This window comes from Geospiza fortis, unplaced genomic scaffold (assembly GCF_000277835.1).
Source record: "Geospiza fortis unplaced genomic scaffold, GeoFor_1.0 scaffold130, whole genome shotgun sequence".
Taxonomy (NCBI): domain Eukaryota; kingdom Metazoa; phylum Chordata; class Aves; order Passeriformes; family Thraupidae; genus Geospiza; species Geospiza fortis.
Genome location: NW_005054300.1, coordinates 12,198,273 through 12,210,361, shown reverse-complemented (window position 1 = coordinate 12,210,361; position 12,089 = coordinate 12,198,273). Strand labels below are relative to the sequence as shown.

At 40.4% G+C, this 12,089-nt stretch overlaps 1 protein-coding gene across 1 annotated transcript in view; it reads left to right on the top strand.

Annotated features, from left to right (window-relative positions):
* USP54 (ubiquitin specific peptidase 54) overlaps positions 1 to 3,571 on the top strand; it is a 91,667-nt gene extending 88,096 nt beyond the window's left edge. The window contains exons 22-23 of the mRNA XM_031062214.1: positions 1,256 to 1,442; positions 2,156 to 3,571. Of these exons, the coding sequence (XP_030918074.1) occupies positions 1,256 to 1,442; positions 2,156 to 2,814 (846 nt within the window). The 3' untranslated portion in view covers positions 2,815 to 3,571. The remainder of the gene's footprint in view (positions 1 to 1,255; positions 1,443 to 2,155) is intronic.
* Positions 3,572 to 12,089: the final 8,518 nt, after the last annotated feature.

Below are 12,089 nucleotides of genomic sequence, written 5' to 3'. Positions count from 1 at the left end.
CAGTATGCACAAACAGCTGGTATAAACATTTTTTTCAGTTGACTTAAAGTATTTTTAAGAAAGCTTCTGATGCACGTATAATTTCCAAAAAAACCCACCAGTACCAATAGGAAAGTTTCTGCTCTCTTGTGAGTTTATTAAGCAAGTAGCATTTTTAGAGAGTAAAAGTCAACATTAAAGGGGAGGCAATTCAAGACTTGGTGCAGACAGTTACATACAGAAAATAACTAAAAGTAAGGTGAGTGATTTTTCCTTTGTCCTTTCTGTTAAGTAGTCTTAGATGCAATTTTAAAGTGTCAGAAAAAATCTCCTTTAGCTGTTTTAAAGTGTCAGAAAAACAACTAAACAGTGTTTAGCAACACAGCTAGATATAATGTCAAGTTTTGGCTTGGACTGAATTTTTTGCAAACTCTGCTCAAACTTTTATTTGAAACCAACTGTGTAACAGGTATAGAAGAGTCTCAGTTATGAAATCAGTTAGACCGGTTGCTCCAATTGCACCTCTCTGCTGTGTACCATAAACTAAGTATATGTCAACTTTGAAGAGTTTGCTTCTCAGCATGCTTTAGTTAAGAACTCTGACATACCTGGCAGTGCTGGCAGAAGGAATTACAAACCTCTAGCTGTTCAAGACCTGCCCTTTCTGCTAAGGTTTTTATCCCCACAACATAAGTGGCCAGTAGATGGTTGTCTGTTTCAAGTAAATCACTGCACTCAAGTCTGTGATGGTTTGTTGTTGTGCCATTCAGCCGTCCCTGCTTTTTGGGGTAGGTATCTCCTAATAGAGGCAAATGGTACAGCACAGGTAAATATTTCAGCTGTGGCAGGTAAATCTGTTCACAGTCTGGAATCAGAGCTTTCAATAAAGCCTGGTAGAAAATAGAAAAGATGAATCAGCAATACTGTATTTGATGGCTTGTGTAGCATGCCATTTCCAATGCTGACTGGTCTGACATTGTTTGATGTATTCAGTTTGTCAGCCAAACCCCCAGGAGCGGTTTGTGTTTGTTTTGGCTTTTTCTTTTTGTTACAATTCCAGTCTAATGATCCTATGTAACCCACCACTTCAGTAAGAGCCTTACTGGATTGATGCAATTTTTGTCTGTCTGTCTTTTTCACATACAGATGCATGTTTTTGTTCCAGTGACTCATCCCTTTCTTCCTTGGATCAGCACCACCTTTGCTTGTTTCAACCCAACTCTGTGTTTACTCATCATTTTATGTTCTGTTCTTCTCCTTTCTCATTTTACAAAAGGAAGCACCAAATACGAGGAAAATGCCAGTGGACACCAGCCACCGTTCTTCCAGCTCCACTTCCCTTCCTTTCCCCCATGATCCTCCTGTATTTCCCTTTGATCCCCAGCACAACCCAAACCAGGTGCAGCACCCACCCCATGATGTACTGATGCCCAGCATGGTGGGCAAGGCACGTAAACTGTCAGGTAATAATCACAGGACTTTTCATCCTTTTTGGTGATCAGAAATATTGCTGAAGTACAGCTCCTCAGTTCTTGTCTTTCATAATGGAGTTTCACTATCTGCTTGAATTCCTCCAGAAATCTGGAAGGACAAATCACATTTCTTCTTCTCTGTCCTTCAGAATTTTTCTGTGGTTATGTGCTAACTGTGCGTAACCAAAGCCAATGACCTTTATGGAAACATTATGATGGCTATATACAAAGTCATATCAATATTTTTATGAGTTATTTTCTTTAATGTTAAAGTAGTAGTAAGACCCACCACCTTGTTTCCATGTATAAGAGTACTTCCACAAATTGCTCATTCCCACGAGTCACACATGTGCCAGTAGAAATAACTACTTCCTGCATGAGAATTATTTTCCTGTGACAGCATCAAAACCAGTTTGATCTGCCAGCCTTGGAATACTTTGTTGGGCTCCTCTATGATGAAACAAGGGGCTAGTAAAGAAATCTGTGACAGCAGCTGCAGTAGGATAAGGAGAGGAAATGCAGTGAGGAAAATGAATGCTGGAAAAGGTACAGCTAGCTTTTATTCAGAATTGCATGTCAGCCAGTAACTAGATGTACTAGTGATTTCATTGTTCTTCTGTCACCTGCTGGCCACAGCTGATAGTTCAGAGAGGATGAAACAAAAACTATAACTAAACAAACCTTTTTTAAAAAATTTATTTCAGGAGATCAGAAGAACATCATCCAGAAACTTCTGGTTGTGCCTGACAGGGGTGAAGCTTTCCAAGGTGAAGACTACCCAGGTGTGGCACTGAGCTATGGGAGTCTCCCTTGTGTACCCAAAGGCACCCTCTCCCAGGGGCAAAAGCCTCTTGTTAATTTGCATTTAGGAGGTGGAGCATCGAGAGTCTCTGGCCGTTTGCTGAACACAAATCATCCTGCTGCACAAACAGCCACGTTACCAGATAAGCGGACAATGCTCTGGGGGAAACATGCTGGCCAGCCAGGCAAGGGTTTCCAGGAGGGCTTCCTCCAGCAGCCTTCACAACATCACATGCGTGAATCTCATGCCATGGGTTGCAGAGTACCAGCCAGCACAGACTACAGCACTTTAAGAATACCACGTGAGCCTTCTTGGGATCCCGGTGCTTCTCAAGGTTGCCCTGTGCCCCCCTCTTGTGTTAAGGCCCCGGGCCCAAGGAGAGTGGACATGCCTCCAGAAGAAGACTGGCGAGAGAACAGCTACACCCCTCAGCCTGGCAGAAGGCGAATGCTGCCAGTGCATGTGAGGGATGGGACTTTTGCTTCTGCTTCTGACACACACAGAAATATGCTGGCTCGAGCAGCAGCAGCTACTGGCACCATGCAAAATAATGGCTGGTGAGATCCCAATCACTCCATGTGCCCCAGTACACCACTCTGTGGACTATGGTTGTTGCCAGAGTGTGGATTGCATGGAGACAGGAGAGTCATTCAAACAGTATCTGTGCCGGTTTTGTCTTAAAATGTAGCTATACAGGATGTGGAAACTAATTGCACTGTATTTCGTCTCTGACACTACTGGACTGCTGTCTGGATGGGGAATCTTAACTATTTTAGTCCTGGCCTCTCCTAGCAAACAAGTGCTATAGGAATGGTAATTTGCTTACGGGTAAGTTCAGAAGCGTGCACACATTTTGAAGGAAGATGGCAACTAACAAAAGGACATTTTTAAGGACTCTTTTTCATGAAATGTAGCTTTGGTAAATTCTTCACAAAAAGAAACCAATCCTTTTGTTTTCTTCTCCTTCCTCTCTCCTGTTCCTTCCTAGGGAAAAAAAAAAAACTGATTCACCTTCCAGGTTCCAGTAAATCTGCGCTTGGCAGGTGGTAGTTAGTAAAACAAGCACGGTTTTCAATGTTCTGAGATCTCATACAGAGATCACAGCAGAGGAAGTGACAGGGAGACATTGTTCACAGTAAACCCCAATTTTCTCCACTTCTTTAAAGCAAACTAATGATGCTTCAGACAGAAAAGACTGTTAATGCTGCACGCTTAACTACACCAATGTAAACACAGAATAAGTTTAACTATTTTAGTGTCAAGCATACTTGCTTTTGTAAGTATTTTTCAAATAAATCTATGAAAATAGTTCTATTTACCTGTCTGTGTTTGAGCTTTCTTTTCTGTTTAACTTTACTTTTCAGTTGGCTGGAAACTTCTAATTAATTTTTCTTACACGTGAACAAACGTAATTAAGTTTTTTATTCTAGTTCATTAACAAGGTTTATGTAATAAAGACTTAGATTGGAGGACATGCCAAATTTTGACTCAGGACTTGATGTGTTTCATTACTACTCAGCACTTAAGTTTCTCCTCATGATGGACAATAATTAAGTGTCCTTCAAAAAGTATTTTGAGATTGACAACTTGTTTTAAGAAAAACTACTACATTTAAGCAGGATGGTAGTATGCAGAGCTACAGAAAAATCATTAGAAATTATTGGTGTGGAGAGAAGTGTCATTTTAATCATGCTTGTCCTCCTGCTCCTGCAGATGCTTTCAGGTGTGGTGGTTGTGAGGTGCTCAGAAGCATGGGGGTTTCTGTTCCATGCTTGACTTGGTACATGATTCTGTTGGGAACAAGGCTGGAGCTGTGGCAGTGCCACTGCTGCTGGAAGGGCTACCCTGCCCTGCTCCATTGCTGCCCTGTGAATGACAGGATAATCTAAGAAAACAAGCTGCCAAAGTAAAGTACAAAGTCATCACTTCAAGAATCAATATAAAAAGTGTGAAACTTCTGCAACTGAGGACAATATGCATGTTTTAGCTTTCCTATGTCATTGTGACCAGGAAAGAATGGAAGTATACTTACATAAAGCTCTGCAGAATAATTCTGAGTTGATGAAATTTATTAAAATAATCAGTAGTAACCACGTGCGTTTTTTAAAGAGAACTGTTGTGTTTATTCCATTACAGTTCTAGCTACCAAGTTTCAAAACTGTTTTTAAATGTCCTTTGTATATCAGTTGCTTTGTATGAAGTTAACCAGAGGCCTGAAAAGGAAAAACTGGGTCCATACCAAGCAGTATATTAGTACATCTGAAGAGAAACAAACGGAAGTACTGTCAACAATATATTTAACATGGGAGGAAATGTGAGGCTGGAAAAATACTGTTGCTTCAACTTCAGCTTGTGTCTACAAATTTTAGTAAGGTCAGTAGGATAATATTTACTTTGTAATTCTTTTGACTAACTTGTCTTTTTAGTGATATTTATACCATACAAAAATCAATGATGTAGTAGTTTAATAGCTTGTTAAAGTTCACTGTTGCCTATAGGAAAGGTGAGGAGGGGGTTCCCACAGGAATCAAGCAGCTGTTGAGAATTCTTAAGAGTTTACAGTTTGTAAGCTTTGATGCAATATAACCTTTTCTTTGTCCCTGGCTGAAAAGTATGTTATTGGATGGAATTAAATGAAATGACTGCCATACACACTTAAATTCACCTTTTTAAAATAAGTGAATGTCAGTTCTTCTAAATATAAAATTCTTACTCCCTGTATTTCTGTGATTGCTCATTCTGTTTGTAATATGCATTTAGACCTTGTGCAGGGAGCAAGAGAAGGCAATCATAAAATGAAGAGTAACTTGGTGTCCTAGCAGTAGCGAAATTACGTAAGTATGATCCTTCTGTGTTTGGAAAAGGAACTACCTAGCACAGTTCCTTTTCTCAAAGGCAACCAGGTTTGTACCTGCTGTTTGTGGAAATCATATTTAGACCTGCTGAGCAGCACATGTGCTCAAATGGAGCGTGCAGCACTTGGGAGTTAACCAGAATGTGCTCTGCTTTAGAAGAGGGACGTGCCTGTTTCTTTTTAACAGAGGCTACTGCACCCAGATTAAGATGGGGGAATTTGGGAAGAGGGAAGGAACTGTTTACTGATAATTTGCCCTGATTGTTAACATTGCTGGAATGGACTTACCAGTGATGGTTGGGTAGGACATAGAAAGAACAGCCAGGACTCCAGGATACTGGAATTCATGAAGAGTTTGGATCTAATGTTATGTAGGGAGAGGGATAGGGCAGAGGTTTAGGGAGAAGAGAAGGAGGAAATCAAAAGAAATGGTGGATTGGAATAGGAAGGAACAGATGGATAGGTGAAAAAGGCAGAATGAAAGGAAATGTGTGCGTGTCTTCGCTCAGATGTGTCTCTTTTTAAGGAACACTCAGTAATCAGTCTAAATTTTCCTTCCTTCTTTCAGTGGATAGATTCCTGTACAGAGATGGTCCTCATCAGCAGTGGGGTGCTGAAGCTTTTGAGAAGGGAAGATTGACTGATGGAAAGAGTAGGCAATGTTCTTTGTAGCAGTCTTTGGTTATGTTCCTGCTGTGGTAAATGAAACTGTGCAGAAGCACTTAGGTACTGTTGCTGTATGTATAAATAGACATTGGACAAACAGTGTAGGACAAGTCAGTGTTTGTGTGAGCTTGGACAAAGGTAAAAACGTGCCTGGGATTTACAAACACCTCACTGAAGTTAGGTGTGTTCTGGAGTCTCCAGCCACTGTGCTGTCTCTTGTTCAGTGCTGTGGCTGGTCAAAAACAAAAGTATATTTTCATCCATCTGTGCTTGAGGCCTCTAGCATTTTATCACTGCATAGTCCCGAATCTTTTCAAGTCTACTTACATATCTGTACGGCTTTTTAAAGGCTAATTCTTCACCATTGCTATCGCTGATGGAATTACCTTTCAAGTTTCAGAAAATGTTTTAAAAAAAGCATTTTAGATCCATTATTTTGTAATTCTCTTGCTATCTGCATTATTCTTCTAGTTCATTGAATAAATTTTTTATCCTTTAAAACCAAAGCAACGTAGCTTGGAAAGGTGTTTAAGATTGCTTTTTCATTAATGGAAAAATGCTAAGACCAGCTATGGAGTCACTTGAGAGCACTCATATTTTCACTAGCATGTTTGTGGAAGCAGATACAAGTGAAAGAGTTCTGCTGAAGAAATACAAACTTCTTTATTGGCATCAATAGAATTGTTTTAATATTAATTCTTGAGTGAGTAAACACTGAATATAGTCATGAATAAGAAGGTCAAGTGTCTGTCTGTAAACTATCTTACATTATCGTAAGTTTTGACTGGCCTAATCCCAGATGATTCACCAGTTAATCATAGGCTTGAGAAGTTTTATGTGTGTATATATCACTAATCAAAATAATTTAAAATAGGAACGCATGAGAAAAGTGAATACAATAAGCTGTACTTCAGTAATTACTGTAAGAATCATTTAATATTGCTAAATTTTAACTTCTTCACTGCTCAGGCAAAATTATTTTGATGGCAGTTTAGGGTTAGCTATCCTTCCAGGGTTTTACTCACAATTTATACCAGTTAATTATTATGTGACTGTCAATTGAGGGAGCTCCAAGCATAGAACTTTTGCTGCTTACAAAAAAGGGAATAAACCTTTTCAAGGTTGTCTTAAATTACTGAAAGCACCTTAAAGCATGAGCACATTAACAGACTGTATCTCTGTGAAGGTTCTGACTAACTTTTAAGATCTAAAATATGTCAATCAAATGGAAGTTAATCTTGTATTACTGTTAACTCAGCTACAAGTTTTCAGAAATCAGGTATGTATTTAAAAGTACATTTAAGAAGAAATAACCAGCTGTTCATGGCGGTATGTATTAATTGTTCCTAATAGGATGAAATAATGCATGCATTCCCTTTTTTTTTGAAATTCAGTTGGTTTCTCCTGATAGATTAAAAAACTCAGTTGACATTAAGCAACCATTTCAGTGCTGTGGACTGGTTTTGGATAACTGCCCTTAGAGGCGTAAAAAAAGCTATTTAATGTGGCAGATGAATCAAGCCAGGTTTTTGACACCATACTCGTCTGAAGAGAGAGAAGAAGGTATGTGTGTGGGAGTCTTGACTGATCAGTAAGCTGCTGATTTGAGCACAGGGTTGAAATTCATGGGAGGAGCACAGTGGTACAGATGAGAAAATAAAATTTTAATGACTTCTCATGGAATGACCACTCATGGTGGGTTGGGAGGAAGCCCACATCTCTCCAGTAGTGTCAGAATTGTCTATTAGCTTAAAAATTTACAGGGACAGAATACATAGTAGAAGAGCTTTTAAATGTTTATGTGGGTTATTTTGATATTTCCTTGAGATATCCTTTTCTGCATTCATTTTTCGTGACCTCAGGGTTGCCCAGTTACGAAGGTCATTTTTTGTTAAACCCTTTCTTCACCCCTACCCAATCCTAATATAACAGTTAATTCTTATTAGTACTTCATGGTGTTTGGTCTCAAAGATGCAGAGACATAAGCTGAAAGCATAGTTGCACTTTCATCTTGTAGTCACAATGGTCAGATGCATTTGTGAGAAAAGAGTGCATGAACTCTTCAGCAACTGAGTTGTCATATCTGCTTTTTGTGGGTTTGTTGCCCCAACGCTTTCCTTTAAAATTGATTAATGGGATTTCTCTGATCTGTAGGACATTGTGTTCACGGATCAACAAAGTTTAAAAAAAATAGTAAAACAGATCTCACATTGTTTTCTATCATAGTTCCTGTTGCAGAGCAGTAGGAAGTCTGGGGGGGTTTTGCAAGCTCCTATACATAGACCTGCTTACTTTGAGTACTTTGTCAGTTAAGTCTCTTGCTTCTGGAGGTGCTGAGGAAATGAGAGAACACAAAGGAGGGCAGCAAAAAGCAGAGTGAACTCAATTTTTAGAGTGAGTAGAGGTGACTATTAATAGTCTATTAATATCATTAAGGTAGTAAGATAAATGAAGAGAGGGAATTGGTTGGTCTCAGATGGTAGGAGAAAGAGCAATTGCTTAAGGCTAAGGAAGGGAAAGTTTGAACTAGATAATAAGGGCAGGGGAAGGAATGGTTTAAGCAGAGAAAGTGATGTTTTGAGGAACCTAAGGGAGGGTTTGAGGTGCCATCACTCTAGAGGTGTGAAATTTAAATCAGATATGTGTCTGGTAGGGTTTGGTATGTAAAAGTTACCTAAATTCTGGAGTTGGCTTGCTTTATCATGTTTTTTTTTTACAGTTCTGGTATGGTGCAAGTAATGCCTATGGCCTTGACTAACTTTTTAAATAGTAGCTTGTCATTTTATACCAGCACTATCTAATATATATACTATCTAATAATTTGGTTTTGCTTATTCTCTTTTGAAGTCAGTGCAGCTTCTCAGTACTGGATGACATTGGGAACTGGAGTATTGTAGTGATAATGACTTTGTAATGCTGGAGAAAATGGCTTAAGACAATGCTTTCGACCTTTCTGAAAAATGCCTCTGTGTTACAGATAATAAGATTTGTCATAAAATAGCTGACTTGGGACAGCAAGGAAACCTTGTGCCCTTTTAGAAGAAAACTTTCAAGTATTGATATTTAAACTCAGTGCAGCACTATGTCAAGATGTATTTAAAACAATATGTGCCTTGTTTTGAGGCAGTCCTATAGTTTTTACCAACCTAAGTATAATTTCTGGCATTTAAGAAAGTACAGCTTCAGTCAGTCATTAATGAGAGTCAATGAAATGGAACACCTTCTTAAAAGTTTTGTCTTCATCTTACTCTCCTGCTCATATCACATCTTCCCCTCTCAGACCTGGTTTATCTTTGCAAGATTTGTTCTGTGCATCTTTCTCTTGGGATCTGGAATATATCTCTCTCTCCTGTGAATCAATTTCCTTCTTAGTTTTCAAAAAGTTCTTGTTGGGTAATTAGATGATTCTGGGACATTGTGCCAGTTTTTAAGGTATGTCGCTCTTAGAGTCAGAAGATACTGTTCTGGTATCTGCCCTGCTGCGTGAGATGGCTACAAAATTTCACATAATCATTTTTATGTCTGACTTTTTTCTGCTTGAAATTCAATACACAGCATTTGTCTCAGGCAATGATTAACTAAAATGTAGTTGCTACTATACTTTGCAGCCCTCCATTCAGGGGAGGTGTCAGAACAGTCAAGGTTTTAACATAGCACCTTTTTGTTTAAACAGCTCTTGCATGCTGCTTCAGCGGGTACTGCCTTGAGATGGAGCAGAAGGAAATCAGGTATCTGCATCCCAAATGGTCCTATTCCCCATGGTACAGAAGAAGATGGATTGGTTTGGTTATTCCATGTGTTTCTCCTGCTGAACTGTTTTTTCATTATGAAAGCAAGTTGTTCAGAAAGCAGTCCAGTGCTAGCAGCTAGGTAATGGTTTGGAATATCCCATGAGAACAGGACTTTATCAGATTCTTTTTCTCTTTTCTCCTTTCCCTTTCCCTATCCCTTTCCTTTTCATTCCATTCCTTGGAACGGAATGGCCACTTGGTGGCAAAGCTGAACAGGAAGTAAAACATGACTTTGCTTTTCAGATTTGTCTGGCACTTGTGGGAAACTCACAGGATTATAAAGGCACACTGCCTTGTACCTGCAAGGCTGTATTTCTGTTTGTAATGTGTTCCGGAGTTCCTACAATGATAATGCTACGTGTGGTGCTGGTGGAAGATGTTTGATTTGTTGAACACAGGATGGATCAAATCAATCAATCATCTTTGCCTTTGCCATGAGGCTTGCCAAATTGGGACAATGTAAATGTCCCTTCCAGAGTTGGTAGCAGATTTAGAGACAATACCACATGGAAAAGCTTCAATAAAGGGCTTAGGGAGAGACACAACTACATACTTCTACCTAATGAAGATTTTTGTATTGTCCTAATGAGAATCACACATGCTCGGCATTTTAATGAGGTAATATAGAATATGTCAGAAAAATTGCAGTGAAATGCCAAGGTAACTGTGCTAGTCAGCTTATTTTTCTAGCTGTTTTTATCAATGAAAGTGGTAAGATAATTATTTTAATGTTGTTTGGATGTGTCATTTGTAGGGAGACATAATACCATTTTTCATAACAACCTGATATTGGGGGAGCAAAGCCAGCAAGATTTCTTCCATATGTGCCTTTTCTTCAGGTAATGCCTGGATGTAACTGGAAGTGTTTCAGCCTGCAGGGCACTAGGTATGCTGCCTAGAGGCTGATAATGTCCCCTTCTGGTACAGCATCATAACAAAATAATATTATGCTGTGCTTTTTCCTCAGTGAGCATTCTGACTGCATCAGCCCCTTTTACTTCACACCCCAGGGAACATGGCTGCAGGCTCCTGGGAGAAGAGAACAATTCAAATAAGTAAGGCTTCTCTCTTGCAACTGCACTTCAGGTGAGGTGAAGAGGAGATTCCTGACAACACTCAGCAAGGTCTCTGGCTCCCTGTGTGTTTGGAAATGCATGGATAAATGAATTTCTTTATAATATGGGATTCTCTGCTGTTTCGTGCTGTCAGAAATTCAAACTGCATTTATTACTGGACTCATCTTGATTTTAAATACAGGACTGAATTCATTCCCCCTGCTTCTTGTTTCAGCAGATCTCCTTTAAGCTAACATTAAAATCAGGAGTGACATCTACTTACTGCCCTTCCTGTCCTGTGCTCTCCCTGCATACACTGAATTGATACACATGCTTGCTGTTGAAGGAAATGAGCTTTTGTCCTATTTAAAAACCAGGCCCTTTAAATTGATTATACAATGACAGACATTTACAGAACATGTGGTATAAAGTAGTAATTATTGCTGCTGGAAAGCTTAGCAATTAAATCTAAAGTAGTCATCCAGGATTTTTTTCCATGATACTCTAATGTATCCCAGCTCTCTTTTTGCATGCTTGCACACATTTTACTTGTGGGCATGGAATTACTAGAACTCTGGTTTTCCAAAACTTCGGAGTCTTGCAAGTGTACTAATAAATACTCCAAGGGTTTATAATTATTCTCTTAAAATTTTTATCTGCTTCCTTGAGTGTTTTTATGTGTTTCATTCAAAGTTTCTTGCTTGTACTGTCTTGGCTGTAAAATAGAAAAGCAAGGTTAACCCAAGCACTTGTGTAACGTGTCAATTGCAATGGTTTTTTTTTTGCTTAAGCCAAAGAGCTTTTTGTGCTCAGCATGGCAGATCCTCATCTCAGGTGTCATCCTTTTCCCTTGGACCTGAATGTGGCAAGAACCAAGACCTTGCTGGAAACCAGAACTTCTGAATGGCTTTTCTTTCTTAACTTCCTGGTTTATTGTGTGGAATAGATTGCACAGCTCGGTGTAAATAAGGCATGTGAACTTTGTTTGTTGGTTTAGGACATAAGGGCTGCGATGGAAGGGATGCTGCCCCGCTGTCAGCCTGCGCAGCTTTGGGGGATGAGGGGCGCAGCTCCTGCCGCCGTACCCAGGGCCATCCATGCTCTTTGGTCTACTCTTGTTCAGCTCCAGGGAGAAGGCAGAGAATTTGGCTGAATGATCTGTCGCTGGGAGTTTGCCCCAAGCTCTGCCCAAACTCTCACTGCGGGGGAACTTCTCCTTCCTCCTCCCTCTCCTGCCAGGGGCGGCTCTGGGTCCCTTTCTGTCGTGCTGGCCCCCTTGAGGGTACGGGCGCGGCCCCTCGCTCTGCGCTGGTTCCCGGTGGGAAGCGAGGGCCTCGCCACGCCCCAGCCCCGCTCCCCAGCTGTGCGGCCCCCGGGGCGGCCCCACGGAGCTCTCCATGGTGGCCGCCGGCCCTCGCCCGCGCGGCTTCGCTGGGGGCCGGGCCATCCGCCGCACCTCCCCCTCAGCCC